Source organism: Rhinatrema bivittatum, unplaced genomic scaffold, assembly GCF_901001135.1.
Source record: "Rhinatrema bivittatum unplaced genomic scaffold, aRhiBiv1.1, whole genome shotgun sequence".
NCBI lineage: Eukaryota > Metazoa > Chordata > Amphibia > Gymnophiona > Rhinatrematidae > Rhinatrema > Rhinatrema bivittatum.
This window is the reverse complement of record NW_021821263.1, coordinates 61149-83081: the sequence shown is the minus strand read 5'-3', so window position 1 is coordinate 83081 and position 21933 is coordinate 61149. Positions and strand designations below refer to the sequence as shown.

General features: G+C 45.0%; 1 protein-coding gene across 1 annotated transcript in view; it reads right to left on the bottom strand.

Annotated features, from left to right (window-relative positions):
- Nucleotides 1–11680: 11680 nt before the first annotated feature.
- LOC115082561 (sorting nexin-7-like) overlaps nucleotides 11681–21933 on the bottom strand; it is a gene marked incomplete at both ends in the record, with an annotated part of 53685 nt that continues 43432 nt past the window's right edge. The window contains 2 exons of the mRNA XM_029586777.1: nucleotides 11681–11788; nucleotides 14160–14312. Of these exons, the coding sequence (XP_029442637.1) occupies nucleotides 11681–11788; nucleotides 14160–14312 (261 nt within the window). The remainder of the gene's footprint in view (nucleotides 11789–14159; nucleotides 14313–21933) is intronic.

Here is a 21933-nt window from a genome sequence, read left to right as displayed (position 1 = left end):
TGCATTACTGAATCCTGGCTCAAATAGTCTGACACAGCACTAATAAATCAACTTCATCGCTCAAGTTATGACATCTTCTCCCTACCTAGACCAAAAAAAAAAAAAAAGAGGTGGCGGCCTACTCCTTCTAGCCCTAAAAAAATTCAAACTCACACACTACCCCAGCACCATAACACGTCCTCTGGAAATAGGCCTCTTCAAATCAAGAAACCTCCAAATACTGCTACTATACTCCCCACCAAAATGCCTAGATCTCAATCTTTCCCACCTCATCGAAACCAATCAACAATACCTCCCGCAATCATTTTAGGAGACTTCAACCTCCATATTGACTCCACCCCCCTTCCCCCCTCATACACCCTCCCCTCCTGGACACCATGACCGCAATGGGCTTCAAACAAATTGTCAACTCACCAACCCAGAGACCAGGCCACACCCTTCACCTCATATTCATCAATGACAAAGCTACGAAAACTAAAAAGTCATGGGATAGGAGGCGATGTCCTTTCGTGGATTACAAACTGGTTAAAAGACAGGAAACAGCGAGTAGGATTAAATGGTCAATTTTCTCAGTGGAAAAGGGTAAACAGTGGAGTGCCTCAGGGGTCGTACTTGGACCGGTGCTTTTCAATTTATATATAAATGATCTGGAAAGGAATACGACGAGTGAGGTTATCAAATTTGCGGATAATACAAAATTATTCAGAGTAGTTAAATCACAAGCAGACTGTGATACATTACGGTAGGACCTTGCAAGACTGGAAGATTGGGCATCCAAATGGCAGATGAAATTTAATGTGGACAAGTGCAAGGTGTTGCATATAGGGAAAAATAACCCTTGCTGTAGTTACACGATGTTAGGTTCCATATTAGGAGCTACCACCCAGGAAAAAGATCTAGGCATCATAGTGGATAATACTTTAAAAATCGTCGGCTCAGTGTGCTGCAGCAGTCAAAAAAGCAAATAGAATGTTAGGAATTATTAGGAAGGGAATGGTTAATAGAACGGAAAATGTCATAATGCCTCTGTATCGCTCCATGGTGAGACCGCACCTTGAATACTGTGTACAGTTCTGGTCGCCGCATCTCAAAAAAGATATAGTTGTGATGGAGAAAGTACAAAGAAGGGCAACCAAAATGATAAAGGGGATGGAACAGCTCCCCTATGAGGAAAGGCTGAAGAGGTTAGGGCTGTTCAGCTTGGAGAAGAGACGGCTGAGGGGGGATATGATACAGGTCTTTAAGATCATGAGAGGTCTTGAACGAGTAGATGTGACTCGGTTATTTACACTTTCGAATAATAGAAGGACTAGGGGGCATTCCATGAAGTTAACAAGTAACACATTTAAGACTAATAGGAGAAAATTCTTTTTCACTCAACGCACAATAAAGCTATGGAATTTATTGCCAGAGGAGGTGGTTAGTGCAATTAGTGTAGCTGGGTTCAAAAAAGGTTTGGATAAGTTCTTGGAGGAGAAGTCCATTAATGGCTATTAATCAATTATACTTAGGGAATAGTCACTGCTATTTTTTTTTTTTTTTAATTTTTTATTTTGCAAATTTCAATAACTCAAAACATTTTACATGTTCCAGCAAATGAGCATAATATTTCCATCATTTAAGGTAACTTTTTACAATTATCCAAATCTCTAATAGTGCCATCAAATACAAAATTAAGAAAAATATATTTAGAACAGAGATGGAAAACTGAAATATAGTATTACTATTGCTTTGTTACTTTTATACAACATAGGAGAGATCCATTTCCACTTTAGAGCAATTATCAAACATATAAAAAGAAAAGGAAAACTGAGAGTTAGGCAGTTATATATTAAATCGCTGATTCAGCCTGGATCTAATGTCCACTGATGTGATTGTATAAAATTGCCGAGCTGGTCTGGCTCATAAAAAACATATCTATTCCCGGACACTTTCATAACACATTTGCATGGGAACCGCAGAATAATCTGGGCTCCATGACTTCTAGCTATAGGTAACAATGTCAAAACTTTTTCCTTTTTCTTTGTGTTTCCTTAGAAACGTCAGGGTATATCCATACCTTCTGGTTTAGATATAAAACAGATCTATTTTGTAAGAACTTCTTCATGATGTTTTCTCTGTCCAATGGTTGAGAATTTTACCAATAAAGTTCCTCTTCCTTCTAATTGCTGTTGTTGTGTGGTCTCTAGGAATTCAGTAATATTTAACAATACGTTTTCACCAGATTCCATTTGATTCTCAGGTACTTCTTTAAGGTCAGCCACAAAGTATGCCTTAATTATCTTAGGTTGTTCTTCCAAAGTAATCTTAAGAACATCTCTCAAATAGCTTTTAAATTTTTTTGGAGATATTGAATTGCATTTGGGAAAATTCAATACTCTAATATTGATGTTTCTCAAGCCGTTTTCAATTATTTCTAACCTCCTGTTAGTAACCATATCAGTTTTTATCAGCGTATCTTGTACTGTCTCAATTTTATTTATTTTCTCCTCCATTTGAGTCATTTTCTTCTCCTGTTTCTCAACTGACACTTTCAAGTTACCACAAGTTTCTTGCATTATTTTCATAGGGCCTGATATCGTCATTAAAGAATTTTGAAGTGTGGCTATAGCTAGCCATAACGATTCCAAGGTTATATTCTCAGGTTTTTCTAGCGGTTTCAGTTCCGGGAAAGGAATTGCTTCTATAACAACGTTTATATTTTCCCCAGCTCTAGGCAATTTTGTGGAATTTTCCAAGGCCGTTCCCTCTCCTCCTACGGCTCCAAGGCTTTCGGAGGGTTCCCCTCCCCCCTCCGGGGTTGACGCCATTGGTCCTCCCTCCATAGCCGAAGTTAAGTTCTCCCCTGCGAAACACCCCTCGGGTGAACTCACCCCTTCCAGCGCATTCCGTTGTAGAGGTGATTCAGTGCTCGCAGATTGTGTCCATGTCGGGGGGGGAGGTGTCAGCGGGGCTCCAGGGCTTAAAGTTGTTTCAGCCGCATGCGACAGCGTTTGCTCAGCGGGTGTCGCTAGCGCGGGCCACACTGGATTTACTGCCGGGGAATAAAACTCCGCAATAGTTGTTTGCTGCAGTGTCGGGCTCGGGACACTCGAGGAAGCCTCTCTAACCCGAGCTTTTCGCTTGGTATGTGGCATTTCTGCCAATTTCCAAAAGGTAAAATGAGGTAATTTCTTGCAAACATGGAGCTCCAAACCATGTCCTCTCAGTGAGACGCCATCTTGGATCTCCTAGCCACTGCTATTAATTGCATCAGTAGCATGGGTTCTTCTTAGGTTTGGGTAATTGCCAGGTTCTTGTGGCCTGGTTTTGGCCTCTGTTGGAAACAGGATGCTGGGCTTGATGGACCCTTGGTCTGACCAAGCATGGCAATTTCTTATGTTCTTACTTCCACAAACAACCCACCCACAGCCACCAGCGTCTCATGGTCAGACCACAAATTAATCCAGACCACACTCCGATTGAAAACCTCCCACACGGAAACCGACCAATCCAAAAAATACACTGAATTCCACAAACCATGTCCCAGTGAAGAGCTGATAAACCCTCCCCAATGCCTTGAACACCCTTGACCTCAATGACGCAAACACTGCCATCAATTCCTGGATCTCCATCAATGCTGAATTCGCCAAATCCAAATGCCCAAGAATCTCCAAATAATCAATACGGACAACCCCTACAAAACACCTTGGTATAACCCAGAACTAAAAACACCAAACAACTTCTCAGACAAGCAGAGAAAATGGAGAAGACATCCTACCTCACCTCATCTCGACAGATACAAAATACTACTCCACATATACAGAACAGACACCGACAAAGCCAAAAGAGAATTCTACTCAAAGAAAATTCATCAACATCAATATAACCCCAGAATCCTTTTCAACTTTGTCTCCAACCTAACCCAACTAAGCCACAACCCACTGTCAAAGGAAGACTCCACGAAAGCTTGTGAAGAACTCGACCAATACTTCACAAACAAAATTTCAAAACTAATATCAACCAACCCCCCAGCATGCCCGGAAAGGCAAAGTCCCCGCTTCACAACATTCCCCACTTGGACCAGCTTCAACCTCATTGCCTTGACAGAAGTCAAAAAGATTATACAAAAATCAACCCAGCCCACCCACCCTCTATATCCCATCCCAGTAAAAACCCTCAAGCTAATCCCCGAAGTCATCGCCAAACCTATAGCCAACATAATAAATACAGCCCTCGAACAAGGCCTCTTTCCCGAAGCCCTCAAGTGCACAGTAATAAAACCCATTCTAAAAAACCACAACTGAACCCATCCGACCCTGCTAACTGCAGACCGATCTCGAACCTAACCTTCATTTCAAAGATCCTGGAAAAAATTGTCAACCACCAACTCTCGGAACACCTGGAAGCACACAAAATCCTTTACCCTGCTCAACACGGATTCAGGAAATCTCTCAGCACCGAAACGCTACTACTATCCCTCACAGACACCACCCTGAGAGGTCTCAATGCCGGACACTCCTACCTCCTGATACTACTAGACATCTCTGCCGCCTTCGACACCATCAACCACAACTCTTTAATAACCCAGCTAACAGAAATTGGACTAGGCGACAAAACCTTAAAATGGTTTGAAACCTACTTATCTAATAGATCCTACAAAGTTAGACTAAACAACAGCATATCTAAACAATTCCACTCCCCCATGGTGTACCATAAAGCTCCTCTCTTTCCTCCACCCTATTTAACATATACATGTTCTCCCTCTGCAAACTCCTCTCCAACCTGAACCTCCAATAATTCATCCACGCTGATGATGTCCAGATTCTACTCCACATGAAAGAAAACATACAACGAACCCTACTGTTGTGGGAATCCTACTCAGCCCAAATAAAAAACCTCCTTTCGCAGCTATCCCTCACACTCAATCACTGAAAACAGAAATACTCTACATAACAAACAAGCACCTCACAAAGAACATCCTAGACCCCACACCCATCCAACCATTCAGCCAATGCATTACCTAAGTAAGAGACCTAGGTATCACATTGGACTCAGAGCTCAACCTAAAAAAACATATCAACGCAACAATAAAAGCTACTTCAAGCTACAAGTCCTCAAGAGACAAGCCCCTCCTCTTCAACCAAGACTACAGAACAGTACTCCAATGCTTCTTATTCTCGAAACTGGACTACTGCAACTCTCTCCTACTCTGGCTTCCTTCATCCACCCTCAAACCCCTGCAACTACTCCAAAATGCAGCAGCCAGATCCCTAACAAACAGCAGTCGATCCTCCCACATCACATCCATCCTCAAAGACCTCCACTGGCTCCCATAACCCACAGAATCCAATTCAAAGCCCCTAACTCTACTATACAAATCCTTCTACAATAAAAATACAGAATGGCTAAAGACGCCCTCCACCACCATGACACCCTAAGAAACCTCAGATCCAAGAACACCGGCCTGCTAAACATACCCTCCACAAAACAAGCACACCTCACCACATTCAGAGAACGCGCCATATCAATAGCTGGCCTTTCATTATGGAACACACTCCCTGCACAACTCAGATTGGAAACATCCACCCAGTCTTTCAAAAAAAATAAATAAATCTAAAAACCTGGATTCCAAAAAGCCTACCAGCCCACAGGTCTAACCTCCTTCCCTCTCCCCATATCATGATAAAATGAAAATGTTACAATACTACTAACATCGTCCAAACTTCCTATGTACCTATTCACACATGCAATAATTCTTGAGATGTGTAACACAATAAGTGCCACTAAGTTTCCTTTGTACTTATCTATACAATGTAAAAATTCTTGAGACGCCTACCTCCTAATGTAATTATACTGATGCTGAGTTGTTTTTGAGGTACCCCCGATACAAATTTCCCCCTGTTAAAATGTAATCCCATTAATTGTGATTGCCTCCATTACAATGTAAAATATTAAGACAAGCTAGTCTTTATATTCTCTGCGTTAACATGTAAATCAGCGTGATATACCCCAATGAATGTCGGTATATAAAACAAATAAATAAATAATCTAGATCATTAGAGACAATGTCCTGAGGTTGGGATGGCGCAGCCTGCCCTGATCCTGCATGATGGTTGGGGAAAGTCCCAAACCAATTTGGTCCCTGATAGAGAGATGTCACAGGAGCAAGAACCAGACCTGCCTCGGCTAATGAAAGGCTATGAGGATCATGGTTCCCCTGTCCTGCTGGAGCTTCAGAAGAGTCTTCATCACCAGAGGAAGTGGAGGATACACATACAGAAGGCCCCCTGCCCCAATGGCGGGCAAAGGCATCTGTGGCTGGTTTGCCGTCCCCATTGTACAGGGAGCAGACATTTTTTACCTTGCTGTTGCAGGGGAGGCAAAGAAACCCATGTCTGGAGTTCCCCAGAGGCAAAAATTTGGTCTGCCACTGCCGGGTTCTGAGACCACTTGTGGGGGTCGGAAGGCCTGACTCAGTCGATTCGCCACCATTCTCTGTCCTGCAAGGTACACGGCTCAGAGCAGCATGCCCTGAGACCGAGCCCATGACCAAATCTGAACTGCTTCCTGACAGAGAATGAACAATCTTGTTCCTCCCCTGTTTGTTGATGTACCAATTGCCACCTGGTTGTCAGTCTGGATCAGGACTGCCTTGTTGGACAGTGATCGCAGAATACCCAGAACACGGATTGCTCAAAACTCCAGGAATTGATCTGGCACTTATCTTCCTAAGTAGACCACAACTCCTGTGTGCGAGGCCCTCCACATGACACCCCATCCCAGGGTTGATGCATTGGTGGTGAACACAACCTAGTAAGGGAAAACTGGAAAGAACCCCCTGCTCCAAATTGGGCAGGCTCTCCCACCAAGACAAGGAGGTCTGGAGAGGTGGAGTAACACGGAAGTGCACTGGAGGTCCTGGATGGCCTGCTGCCACTAGGACTGCAGGGTCCATTTTGGGCCCTGCGCATATGCAAGCGGCCAAGGATGTACATGGACAGAGGCAGCCATGTAATCCCAGAAGATAGAACATTAGGCGGGCCAAGGACCTGCTGGCTCTGGTGAATCAGACCTGCAAGAGATACCAGTGCAAGCACCCAATCACAAGGCAGATAGGCTCTGGCCTGAGCTGAGTATGACGTTTTGGTTGGGATAACCCGTGGCTAATAAGTCCCGGATGTATGACACTTTGGTTAATTAAGGGAGAGGTAAGCGTGATTGGTTTGTGGGAATTTAAATAGACGGCTTACGCCGTGTCCTTTTGGAAGCCTCTTGTACGCCAGCAGAAGAACTTCATAAGATTGGTAAAACGCAATTAGTTTGCTGAATGTGAGTAGTTTAAGCTTGTGTATTAGGGGCACGAGAGAGCAGGGTTGGTTATGTCTTTAGGTAATAGGCATTTGTGACTGTGTAGGTCGATATGGAAGGAATAAGTAAAGCTGATGCGATACACAGGTTGGATAAGGAGGATTATGGTATGACGATGTGTAAGAGAATATAATCATGTAATATGGGTTAGGATATATAGGATATTGTGCCGAATTAGGTAACATTGAACAACATTAAGATGTTTGTGGTATGTTAACAGTATGTACATGTTGCGATTCCGGGGCGGCCCCGGAATCGCCACTCACCCCGCCGCGGGTCCTCGGTCACCTCTCCTTCCTCGGGACCCCGGGCGCAGCTCCCTCCTGGTGCTCCGACCCCGCGCGGGCCTGCAGGGCCTTCAGGCGCCATGTGCCGGCTCTCTCTTCGCCGCTGGCGTCCTCCCGCGGCTAGCCCCACCCCCTAGGCACGCACGCGCGGCTGAGCCCTGTTCTTAAAGGGCCCAGCGCGGGAAAGCACGGCTCCTCCTTTCCTGACGTCAGACGCTGCAGGGCTATTTAAGCCCTGCAGTTACTAGCCTTCCTTGCCTTGCAACGAGGTTCCAGGTTTCCTGTCTCAAGTTGCTGATTCCTGATCCCGGATTGGCTTACGGTGTTCCCTGGCTCCTGACTCTGGACTGGCTTACGACGATTCCCTGGCTTTTGACTCCGGACTGGCTTACGATGATTCCCTGGCTTCTGACCCCGGTTTGGCTCACGGTGATTCCCTGGCTTCTGACTTTGGACTGGCAAGCGATGACTCTCAGGCACTCGACTCTGGACTGGCAAGCGGCGACCCTCTGGCACTTGACTCCGGACTGGTGAGCAACAACCCTCTGGCACTCGACCTTGGATCCCGTCTGATTCCACCCCCGTGGGCGCTCCTAAGTCCCAGCGGCCGGGTCCCTACGGGCTCCTCCTGGGGGGACTCCGGCTTCCAGGGTGAATCTCCTAAGTCCCAGCGGCCGGACTCCTACGAGCTCCTCTCGGGGGAGGTTCAGCTTCCAGGGCGAAGACTTCCTCACCACTGTGTCAGCTCCATCCGTTCCCTTCTTCCGTGCCTAGCCCTTGGTCGCAAAGGGCGTCCCTGGGTCTTCTTCGGTCCAGCCACATCTCCGTCCTTGCCGCCTCCCGGTCGGGGCCTCTGCTGCTACCTTGCAGCAGTTCACCTTTCGGTTCCGATCGGCTCAAGGGTCCACGAATCCAACAGTACAAGCAAGTGACGTTCTAATGGAGAATTGTTTATCCAATGCAGGTACGTAAGTGTATAAAGCTCCAAGGTTCGATGGATGCCATTTGAATATGGAAAGTTTTTGGAGATGACAGTTCAATTTCGGCAAATAGGATGACATGCATATGAGCTGGTGATGAATCGTGAAGTTAACAAATTGACATATAGCGTCTGTTCATTTGATTCGGCTGGTACTATTGAAATTTATGGTATTGGTTTTCTGGTATGGTTGTAGGTATTATAAAGGTTGATAAATGTTATCTTTATGTTGCTGATAGAGTTCAATTCTATGTGTGGATACCACTTGCATAATACAGAAGCATTAGTGAAGATTTGCCCTGTTTATGGTGATTGATGAATGGGAACAAATGCAGCATTCATCTTGAAGAGAGCTGTATATTAATGATGTCAACATGAGAAGAACATAGTTGCGCTAGAGTTAATCATCATTCCCTGAAGAAGCCCGTTTGGATGGTGAAACGAGAGCCTCGTCGGAGTAGTTTAATAGGATTAACTTTGCATTCATTAAAATAACTGTAATATGCGCATGTACATAGACTGACTATATGTTGTACATTTATACGGATTCAGATTGTTTGACACATTCATTTGTGTTTGTATAAACAAGATGTATATTAATGACATATGAATATTTATATTATGTTATATGAAGGGGTAACAATTATGCAAGCATAGGGGATTGTTAGCAATTTTAGGTGGCATGAGTGATATGGTTGGTTTGAGTGGTATGGATGAGGTGTATGGATGAATTGAATGGAGGGGTAAGGCATGGATAATATTGTTTTAATGTTAGGGAGATTATTATCACACATAGCAGGATTTATGAAATAAGTGTGTTTAAATACATTGGGTAAATGTGTGTATATAATAAAATTTGGGCATTATATATTGCTGAGTTCCTCTGTAGTATGTGTATAGTCTGAGCTGTGTCTAGCCAGGTGCCGATGAAGCTCAAATTGCAGCGACGGGGTCAGATGGGACTTCGGGTAGTTGATGACAAAGCCGAGGGACTCCAATACCCGAATGGTCAAGTGCAGAGATCGAAGTACTCCCTCCTGGGTGGCGCTCTTGACCAGCCAGTCATCCAAGTAGGGGAACACCTGCAGCCCTAGATGGCGGAGGTACGCTCTGTTAGGTATTGGTCCTCCAGAGGGGAGGAGTTAGCAATCTATTGTAATCTGCTGCTGGATACTCCTGTAGTGGGAGGAGTTAGCAATCTGTTATGAGTCACCATGTGGAGTTGCAATCTGTTAGTGACTGGCTCCCATGGAAAGAGGAGTTTAGTAATCTGATATGCTCCGTAGGCGGAACTAGGAATCTTGTTATGATATAGACTGCTGAGTTGGCATTCTGTACCAGTGGAGTGCTAGAGAGGATACTCATCTGGAGAGAAACATAAATAGGTGAATCCTTGGGCCGATGGCAGATGGCAGCGCTCCCAGGAGGATATCCTGAGAGGGACCACCGGCTAGGCTTGGGTATGGAGACAGACACAGATAGTTCTTTTATTAGACAGGTTAATAGAACCACCAGAAGTGGCAGGCAGTAGTGAGCTGATATGCCCGGCAGGGCTGAAGTCCCTCAGATACTGGAACTGCAATCCGAGGGTTGCTGAGCTGTAGAAAGACTATAGATAGTGAGTAGACAGGGTATGCTGTATTCATAGCCAGTAGTAGATGACAAACTCACATAGGTTCTTAAGGAGGCTCAGTAGCTGGAAAGAGTTAGGCCCTCGAGGAGCGAGTACCTGGTTCCAGGGAAAGCTCTGAGAGAGCGGTGGTAACTCACGAATGTCTGTATCTGTGATAGCTTCCAGGCAGTAGAGAATCTTCAGAGTATTCAGGAACATGGGCCCTTGAGGAGCGAGTACTGGTTCCTATCTGCAATCTGAAATAGAGAAAAAAAAGCGAGGCCCCTGAGGAGCAGGTACTTCTGGTAAGTCCGAGGAGGCAGAGTAGCTTGGACAATTCGTATCCGAAATTGAATCCTTGTCTTAGTCCGACCGTCCTTGCTAACTCAAATCATAAGCGAAAGTGAAGACCCTTTTATGTTGGAAGCGGATGACGTCAATACAGGGGGACGCCCCTGAGGTTCGCGCCCTTGCTGGTACATACTTTGGAGTGTGCTCGCGCCCTACATCATCAGGAATATGGCGGATCCGCAGTGTCGAGCCGGTCTGGGTACGCCGGAGAGAGACGGCATGGAGACGCTGTGGCAGCAAGCCGTCCATCAGACCTGGAGGGAGTCACCACAGATGTAGAGAGGGTGGAGTGAGGGTGTAGAGCAGCCACGAATGCAACACGCTCCCACCGCTGCCAGGCATTTGGTGAAAACATGGGGGGCCAAGGCGAGGCTGAACAGCAACACCTGTATTGGAAATGCCTCTCATCCACAACAAACTGAAGATATTTCCTGTGGCTGGGAAAGATCTCGATGTGGGCATATGTGTCCTTGAGACAAAGGGAGCAAAGCCAGTCCCTTTCTTGCCGAAGGGGAATCGGGGTGCCCAGAGAGACCACTTTGAATTCTTCTCTTTAGAAATCAGTTCAAGGCTCTCAGATCCAAAATAGGGCAGAGCCCCCCTGTTCTCTTTGGAATCAGGAAATAGTGATAATAGGATCCCCTCCCTTGTTGCCACAGTGAGACAGGTTTGACTGCTCTGGCCATTATGAGGGCAGAGAGCTCCGTCAAGAGTATTGCCTGGTCCAAGGACTGACCCCAAGAGAGGCACAGGGGAGAGTCCATGGGAAAACCCAGAAAGTTGAGTCGATAGCCTCGATGAATGATGGACAGGACCCACCGGTCTGAGGTGATAATATTTCCTCTAGCAGTAAAAAGACCTCCACGAGCCCTGCCATGAGAACTTCCTGGCAGAGTACGGTGGGTCCGATGTACTGGCTGAAAGATGCTGAAGGGTCTTGGATTGATCCTTCAACAGCCATAGCATCCCTCATCTTATCACCAGTACATGGAAGGTCCGCAAGCTTCTCCTTGACCTCCAGCCAGAGATCAGAGGCTCGGAGCCAGGCCATCCTGTGGGCACCAATGCCTGCCGCTGCCACCCCAGTGGAATTTTCATCACTTTGTAGGTGGAGTTCACTTCGTGCTTGCAACATTCCAAGCCTTGCTGGACAAGAGCCATAAAAGCATCCTGTTGCTGCTGGGGCAGATGCTCGGACAACTCCTGGATCTGTTTCCAGAGGTTCAAAAAGTACTGTGTCATGTACAGCTGGCAGGAAGCAATACAAGTAAGCAACAAGGCACCCTGAAACACCTTCCTAGCAATCGCATCCAGAGCTCTGCACCCGCGACCTAAAGGGATGGAAGCATGGGTACAGGAATGCTTGGCCTTCTTGAGGGCAGACTCCAACACAAAAGACTGATGTGGGAGTTGACGCTTCTCAAATCCCAAGACCTGCTGTACCAGACAAACAGCATCAGCCTTCCTATTTACTGGAGGCATGGAGATGGTGTTCCCAAAGTCTAAGGAGTAACTCCTTGAAGATCTCATGTACGGGAACAGCCACCACTTCCTTCGGGGCATCGATAAACTGGAGAACCTCCAGCATCTTATCCCTAGCATCCTCTTCCATCAGAAGCTGAAACGGAATGGTTTCTGTCATGGCCCGGACAAACCCCCGCAAAGGTCAAGTCCTCAGGCAGGGACCGGGTGCCTCTCCTCCAGAAGAGATGGATCTGAGGGGAGATTCCCCAGGTCACAGAATGAGGACTCAGAGGTCATTCGGGGCATCTTCCTCACTAAGATCACCCAGACACATCAGTGGAAGGCCCCCTACCTAGGCTCCTTGGTTTGGGCACTGAGGGCACCGCAAGCACCGAGACCCCCTAAGGACATGGAACCAGACCAGGGAACACTGGTTGTGGAACTGAGGGCCTCAGTGGTGCCATGGACTGCGCGAGGCCTTCCTCCTCAGAGGACCTATAATGGGAATCAAACCAGACGGAGGAAGAAACAGTGGCCGCTGGGGCATCGATGGAACCCTGGGCACCGGCAGCTGGGGAGGACGCCAAGGAGGACATCGAGGCACTCCAGCAGTGGTGCCAACATCGAGGGTTCAGGCTCTTGCACCGGTACTGTGGAAGCACCAGCAGGACTGGCACCTCAATGCCCTGCAGAGCTTGGACCACTGCCAATTGCACCCTGTGGTCCAACGCCTCTTGAAAGTCTGCAGAAGACAAGACAGAAGAAGGAGAGGGAGGCATCACCAGATCTCCCTCAGAGCCCAGAGGGAGATAAGTGCCCAGCACCGGCATTGGTGGGGAATGCCTGGGACTCTCGGGTTCGATGGAGGACGGTGCCTCCTCTCCGCAGGGTTGCTTCGAGGGCATCACAGTGGGTGCCGATGCTGACCTGAGCCCAATGCCGTGCGAAGACTGACCAGAGGCAATGCTTCCAGACCTTTCCTCGGCACTCAGCCCTGTTTCTCTGGTTCCAAGGAGGATGGAGACAATTCTGTCGTCCTGGAGCGTGAAGACACTGGCGACAGCCGATCCTCGGGCTCTCTCTCCAGAGGGGGCCCCAGCAGGGGAGTGGACAACGAAGGCTCGGTGTCCATCAGCTCCCCGTGGCCTCTTGGAGTCGTTGCCCCAAATGCTGGAGTCGAAGGTTCAGATTTTTTTGGAAGCGAAGAGCTTCTCCATTTTGTCGAAACGGACGTGATGGCCATTGGGGGTCATCTGGTTGCAAAAATGACACCCCCTAACGTCATGCGATGCCCCCAGGTAAAGGATATATACTTCATGTGGATCCTTGAGGGACATGGTCCGTAGACACTTGGGGCATCGACGAAAACCAGACGAAGCAATTACAAAAAGACCCAGTGTGCGGTCGGTGCCCAATGACCACCGAGTGCGAGAAACCGCTGGGAATCAGTCGCACAGAAGGGAGAAAGATTTTCCGCGCTGCCCTACTGACTAAGCCGGTAGGAAGAAGGGGAACCCCGGTGCAGGAAAAGTCAAAACCGACCGGGAAATTACTTGAAAATACAGAGAGCCAGAGCTCCTCAATCGCGAGATGATAGCTCAACAGAAAAGAAGAGACTGAAGAGGGACCCACATGGATGTTTGGATAGTGGCATGCTGGGCATGCTCAGTGTGTCAAAGTTTCTAGAAACTTTGACTTAAGTTTTCCATGCCGAGCTCCATCTGATGATGTCACCCATGGGTGAGGACTACCATCCCACTTGTCCTAGGAGAATTTTGTATGTTCAATCATTAAGGGACATATTTTCAAAAGTTCTAGTTTGTATACTTCCCCACTAAACCTGACATTTTAAAATCTACCTCAACAGAGTGACTATTCATAACCTCTCAAAAAGTGGACAGTCCCAGGGATGTTGGTTGGATTAGGAACAGGGCCAGGAGGGACTCAGCTTGCTAGTGAGATTTTTCAGCCCTATCTGGCTAAGTCAGGCAGCAATCCCTGTGCAGAGGGGTTAGATGGCTTAAATCAATTACCACAATACACACATAAAAATAAGAACTAATATTTAACACTAGAGCATCACAATATATGCTATCAAAAAGCTTCATGCTTTTACCTCTTCATAATAGCTGATATTTTTCTCAGTCATATTAATAAATGCTGATTTCAGATCACTTCGCATGTTCTGTTTCCATCTGTCCCAGTCAGATTTCAGAGTATTATTAGCACATTCTACTTTATCTTCAAGCTTTGCAATCTCTTCTTTAAGCTGAATAAAATATGCATAAACAAAATACAATACAATAAGATCACTTGTTTATGGCATATAAATTATGCAACAATCAAGCAATATCTGTTTAGAAAATTGGACATCTAGACATAATGGGCCTGTTATTTCCTTTTAAACTAGGTAAAAAAGTTGCCTTCCTATAATAGGATACTTATAGGCTAAATTTCAATGGGGAAAATGCTTAGTACATTTGGCCCTATACATCCATTGTAACCTGGGATAATAATAGGGTATTTACAGTAAAAAAAAAAAAAAATAGGTCATCCTATTTAGAGATTTTAAGCTTCACAGAGTAGGGATTATTTCTTATTTATCTGTATAGCACGAGTAGTGCTGTAGACATTAACTAGTAGTAGTATGTAAAATAGAAAATCTGTAAAAATAAATTTTAAGCACAAGATTAGCGAGTGAAGTCATATAAAATACATAAATATACCAGTGTTTACCCACGTCGTCCCGCATGAAGTTATGTCACAAGATGACATTCAATTTTTGAGTATTTTATATAGCATCCCCATAAATTTGCATAATCTGCTCACCATCATAGTAAGGCAATAGAGCTGCAATATCACTCCGTGTCTTAGCAATGTGCACCAATGCATAAAATACACAAAGGTGGCTCAATGGCAGTGTTATACATTGCCATACCACGGATCTAGGTTAAATTCCTGGGCCAGATTTCTGCTCCCAGGCCTGGATGGAGTTGGGGAGTCTTGGCCCTCACTTAATGTCGACACCTAGTGGCCAGACTCAAAGTCCATGTCAGCTGGGTTCTGTAGTGGGCCTTAGTTTGTGTTTCTTGGCCGAGGATTATCATTGCAATGGCCAGAGTGAATTGGGAGGAGATAGAAAATGGGAGAGTGGGGAAACCAAATAGTTACAAATAAGGGCTAATGGTGCCTTTGCCCAGGAAAGGCCAATTCTAGTTGAGATGGAAGCCCAAAGCAATAGACAAGAAACCACAGGGCCAAAATAAGAAAAATGCATTAAGAAGATATTAGGAGTTGCTGGAGGCAACAGGTTTAAAAATATAAATGAAGAGCAGAGAATCATTTGTGTTGAGAAAGCAAAGGCCACATACTGTATGCAATACTGTAGTAAGAAGGAGAAATACAATTGAGATTGGCCTTGTTGCGTGATTAGGCATCATACTGTGTGTCTGGGTAAGTTTCTCAGATGTTGCTCTGCTTTTACTCTAGATGTGTAAGTCACAGATAAAATTATGTTGACAAAGAGCTCTACCATAACAAATACACAGTGTTATTGAACCATTCTGGTGAAACCGAGGGAGACAAAAAAAGAAATCAGCAAAGCAAGAGGCTAAGTGGAAGAAAGGAATGCCAAAGAGGTAAAGCGAGATGACAAAACATTTTTCAGATACATCAGAGAAAGAAGGAATGCTTGAAGTGGTATAGTGAAATTGAAAGATGAGGAGGAGCAAAGTGTGGAGAGAGATGAGGAAATGGCAGAAATATTAAACAAATACTTCAGTTCAGTGTTCACTAAAGAAGATGCTGGAGAAAGACTGTTGCTGGTTGACAAGATTATAGATGGGGTGTGGTAGACAAAATTCCTTTTACAGAAGAGAATGTATGGAAAGAGCTAGAAAAACTGAAAGTGGACAAGGTAATTGGCCTGGATGAGGTACATCCCAGGATACTGAGGGAGATTAGCGATGTGCTGGTGGGTCTGCTGAAATAGCTGTTCAATAAATCCCTGGAAATGGGAGTGGTACTGTGAGATTGGAGAACAGTGGTTGTGGTCCCATTTTGTAAGTGTGGTAGCAGAGAGGAAGCTGGAAACTACAGGCTGGTTAGCCTCACCTTGGTGATGAGAAATTTAATAGAGACTCTGCTGAAGGAAAGGATAGTGAATTATCTACAATCTGGTGGTTTGTTGGACCCAAGGCAGCAAGGATTCACCAGGGAAAGGTCCTGTCAGGCAAATCTGATTGATTTTTTGATTGGGTAACTAGAGAATTGGATCAAGGAAGTACACTTGATACGATTTATTTGTATTTCAGCAAAGCTTTTCATACAGTCCCACATAGGAGGCTTGTGAATAAAATAGAAGTTTGGGAATGGGCACCAAGGTGGTGGAGAGGATTACAAATTGGTTGAATGACAGGAAACAGTGAGTAATGGTAAATGGAACCTACTCTGAAGAGAGAACCGTGTTAAGTGGAGTGCCTCAAAGATTGGTTTTAGGTCCAGTTCTCTTCAATATCTTTGTGAGCGACATTGCTGAAGGGATAGAAGGTAAAATTTGTCTATTTGCTGATGATACTAAGATCTGCAACAGAGTGGACACACCTGAAGGAATAGAGAGAATGAAAAGTAATTTAAGAAAGCATGACGAGTGGTCAAAGAGTTAGCAGCTGGGATTCAATACCAAGAACTACAGAGTCATGTATCTGGGTGTGGTAACCCAAAACAGCTGTACGTGTTGAAGGGTGAAAGACTTGATATGCACAGTCTGGGAGAGGGACCTTGGGGGATAGTGTCTCGTGATGTGAAGGCAGTGAAGCAATATGACAAGGCAATAGCTAAAGCCAGAAGTATGCTGGGCTGCATAAAGAGAAGAGTAACCGGTAACAAAAAAAAAGGTGATAAATCCTTTGTACAGGTCTTTGGTGAGGCTTTTGACTTCGGTTCTGGAGCCCGTATTTCAAAATGGTTCGATACAGGATGGAGGCAGCCCAGAGAAAGGTGACCAAAATGGTGAGGGGTCTGTATCAGAAGATTTATGAGCAGAGGTTGAAGAATCCGAATATGTATACCTTGGAAGAGAGGAGATGCAGGGGAGATAGGATACAGACCTTCAGATACCTGAAAGGTTTTAATGATGCGCAAACTTCAAACCTTTTCATTGGAAAGAAAACAGTAGAACTAGGAGTCACGAAAGGAAACTCTGGGGGGGGGGGGGGGGGGGATGACTCAGATCCAAAGTTAGTAAATACTTCTTCAAGGAGAGGGTGGTGGATGCCTGGAATGCCCTTCTGAAGGAGGTAGTGAGGATGAAAATAGTAAATGAATTCAATAGAGCACAGGATAAACACTGTGGATTCCTAAAGGTGGAAGGTTAGAAATGAAGAAAAGGGTGCATGTGGGTATCCTGCATGGAGCAGCAGTTACTACCCTTAATCAGAAGGCATGGGATTATTACCATTTAGTCTTGATGCTTTTGGTGCAACTGCAACATTGCTCTCTACTTCAACGGTGCGGGTTAAAAACAGGAATTGGATTCAGAAGATAGCCAATAGAGATGTGCATCATGCCGGCGATCGTTTCTGCTTTCATTTTTGTAAAACTGTGGGAAATTTTGTATCTCCCGCGGTTCGGTATTTTTCTTTTTCGTGGCAAATCGTTTCTGGGTTAGTGCACGCTAACATAAAACCGTTAGCGCGCACTAAACCGAAAAATGATTTTTCCTGAAAATTCGTGGAAAATGTGATCATTTATCGGTTTTACAGATACATGATGAATTAGGAAATATCGTATGATTTCCTAATTCGTCAAAAAACGAATGCACATCCCTTACAGCCAGTGGTAGGCCCTGACTTTTATGATCCAGGGTACTGATAAGCAGACATCAGGGAAAAAGCACTGGACTGCTTGTATAGCCAAGACCAAAAGCAAAGCATGTTCAAGCAGCATGTCTGATTGTAAATATTACTACCCTTAACATAACGTTTGGGGGTAACTAGCAGAGAGTGACAGTTACTATCCTAAACAGAGCCATAGGGGTAACCTGCACAGAGAAATGGTTGCCACCTAATGAAACTTGCTGGGCAGACTGGACGGACAATTTGGTCTTTTTCTGCTGTTACAACATTACATCCTAGACACTTATGAGATAAAAAAAAAAGAAAGCTCCACAGTTTAGGCACCAACTGAAAGCATCAAAAGTAATTTTTTAAATGTCTGATTTTTTTTCTGTTTTGATTATCGTCAGACAAGACCATTTGCCCAGTCAGAAAACAGCTTTGATGCTAATGGATAAGAGAGCAAAATGACAATGCATGCTTTAGTGCATCACTGAGTGTATATCAAACCAGCCACATATGACAATCTGAAGTTGCTTAGTTGTTATACAGATGTTCTCTGAAGATAGCAGTTAATTAATCATATAAGCCACATGACTGAATTTGGCGCCAATGGTCAAGCTATTCTACTGCTTTCTGGAAAACCCTCAAGACCTTTTCTGCATGCACATGAGAGTTCCAGTGTTACTGCAGGGCTGCAGCTCCCCTCCCCAGTACATGAGAGTTCCAGTGTTACTGCAGGGCTGCAGCTCCCCTCCCCAGCTCTAATAATTCAGTTTCAGCTAAAGGAGAGTTGCTTTAGAAGGGGATGGTGAGAGTTTGTGTGACTAATGAACTGCTGTTTCAGAGAATACTTGCTACAGATAAGGAACTTCACTTTCTCTGACAAGATGATTCACCAAGTCACACTGATGGGAAGGATTTGATTTGATTACTCATCTTTTCAAACTCAAGTTCAAAGCACAGCAGGTACTTCCCTCTTAAAGAGGACTTAAAATCTGTGATGGTAAACTTTTAAGTAGAGACACGTGGGTGCACATTTCCGCGCATTCAATGGCCCGCATCCAGGGACGTGGCCATTTTATAACATACACCCGTATGTATGCAAGTTATACAATAAATGACCATGTATATATATGTGCACTCAGTTTTAGATGGGCGTGCCTATGCGCGCAAATGCTGCTTCTACCGCATAAATGGGGAGATTTTAGTAGACGCGTGCAGATGCCATGTCTGGTTTTCACAGTTCATCCAGGGATAGTTCTTCCAAACCCCAGTAATTTAATTTAATAGTGTCCCCTTTCCCCTATTAGCCCCTACCTTTAAAACCCTGCTGATCTATTTTTCTTCATTACTTACACGTCCTCCATAGCAAAGTAAAGTTATGCGGCAGGGAACCCCGGTGCACACCTAAATTTGAAGTTGAAATCCAGGAATGCCCACGCTCTACCTAGACCATACCCGCGCCCTGCCCCTTTTTTCAGAACTTTTCATTTGTGCGTATAGCGGGAGATACACATGTATGTGGGCGCCTTTTAAAATTTGCTTGGCTTATGCTGGCCCGGCATATTCACGTACCTCCCTGTTTTGGCACGCACCACACTTTTAAAATTCACCTTTAAGCTTTTTTGCTAGAGGTATGGAGGGTGAAGTGACTTGCTCAAGATCACAAAAAGTATCAGTAAGAGAAGCAGCTCACTGCTCTAACCTATAGGCCAGCAGTTCCCAACCTTTTCAACCTCCAAACATTTTGCAGACCTCCACATGCATCTCACTAAATTTTGCATGAAATTATACGCGATACGGAAAACCGATTAATGTAATAACAATAATATGCAGAATCATTTGTAATGAATAAAAATGTTAAATAAAAATAGTTGCTGATATAAACTGTGCTCTCCCGCCTGTCCTCCCTTTAAGGCCAATTCATAAATGCTACTTCTCACTTCCACCATGGCCAGTTTCCAAGTGCCTTTCCCTCCTGCCATGTTTCACTCCACATGCAGACCTTTCCTGACTGCTCTCATTCCTGCTCTTTTCTCCCTGCGCTCCCTTCTCTGGTTCTGTCCCTGCCCATGGCCCCTTCTTTAATGTCTTTCCTTCTGTGGTCCTCCCCCTCAAGGCCCTGTCCTGAGTGTGCATTCTCCTGCACCTCCTCCTGCCCTTCCTCCATTGCCTCTTTTCTGAGTGCTGCACACCCCCACCTCCCATGGTCCCTTCCCATGTGCCTTCCCTCCATCAAGGCCCCTTCCTAATTGTTTTATCTCCAGTTTTCTTCTCTTTTTCTCTCTCCATGGTGCCATATCATGCTCTTTCATTTATTTATTTGGATTTATTAAGTATTGTTTTGAATAAGAAGTTTGCCCAAGGTGGGGTACAACATACAGTCTGAAGGAAACTTAACAGTTCTTGTCTGAAGGAGACTTTAGTAAGGACTAAACCTGATAGCAACAACAGATTACATTTTAAATATGTCAACAACAAGACTAAGAATATAACACATCTCAGTAAAATCAACAAAGGATTAATTAGATAAAAATACAAATGTGTCAGCACATTGTAGCAACATTTTCAAGGCATTCATGTAAATACAAATATCTCAGTAAAGCAATAGGTTATAACAGCATATTTAAGGCGCCCCTTAAAGGTGCCAAGCAGTTTATAGCACTCTCCTGCCCTCCTCCTCTTAAGACCCTTTCCAAGTGCTTTCACTCCTTTGCTCTCTCTCCTACGCTCTGCTCTCTGTGATCCCTTCTCCACATCTTTCTAAATGCTGACCCCACTATGGCCCCTTCCTTCCTGCCGCCTGTCCTCTGACCCCGAACATGGCCATACTTCCTCAGTGTAGCATTCTTTCCCTCACTATCAGGCCCTCAAGACAGCCAGAGACTGCTTCTTCAGACTACAGGTATTAAAAAGACTCAAACCTCTCTTATACTTCCACGACTTTAGGACAGTCCTTCAATCCTTGATATTTGCCAAAATAGACTACTGCAGCGCGCTCCTCACAGGACTACCCAGCTCAACCACCAAGCCACTACAGATGATACAAAATGCTGCGGCCAGAATCCTGACCAGCACCAACCGGAGAGATCATATTACACCCATCCTCCGAAACCTACACTGGTTACCAGTCAACCACAGAGTCCTACACAAATCTTTAACATTAATACACAAATCCATCCACAATCTCCTATATCTCGACCTTGAAATCCCGTTAAAACTCCATACATCTAACAGACCAATGAGAGAAATATCCAAAGGAACGCTACAAGCCCCTCCAACCAAAGCCACACGACTCATCGCATTCAGAGACCGAGCATTTTCGACAGCAGGCCCAGCCATCTGGACCAACCTCCCTGCAGAACTCAGGCTGGAACCTCGCCTGCTAACTTTTAAGAAAAAACTCAAAACGTGGCTGTTCCGCCAAGCCTTCCCAGAACCATGGGACACACATTAGGCATTATCTACTCATGAACAATGGAACCTTCCCTGGAATTCTTCTGGAATTTGTTATGTCTCCCTTTAACTTAACTTAATTCTTTTTCTTCCAGCTACCTAAGCTTCCAAGTTCACGGTCCTCGTTTAATGTAACTTTGTTTTGTTTTCCTTTACCTTAGTTTATTTACCCCTGTTCGATGTAAACCGACCTGATATGGTATTTAACCATGAAGGTCGGTATAGAAAAATGTTAAATAAATAAATAAATAAATATAGAAGTGTTCAGAAATGCTCCTCAGGGTCATCACCCTGCTTGCTGCTGTCTCTAGACATGCAAAGCAATGGCTGTTGACAGTATGGCCCCTCCCTGATAAAATATCGTGGTATTATCACCATATTATTTTGTCTTTTGGCTGGGGCTTACTAAACACGCGATGGCAGCCCCCAAAGCACAGGGCCACCATTGTTTTAAAGGGCCTTGTGGCCCGACATTAACTCCCCCACAAAAAATGTAAATAAAGCCACTGGGCATATTACTAGACCACCCATTTTGGGACCGCCATTAGAGGCAACACCGCAAAAACAGTTTAAAAAAAGATAAAATCCAGCACATGG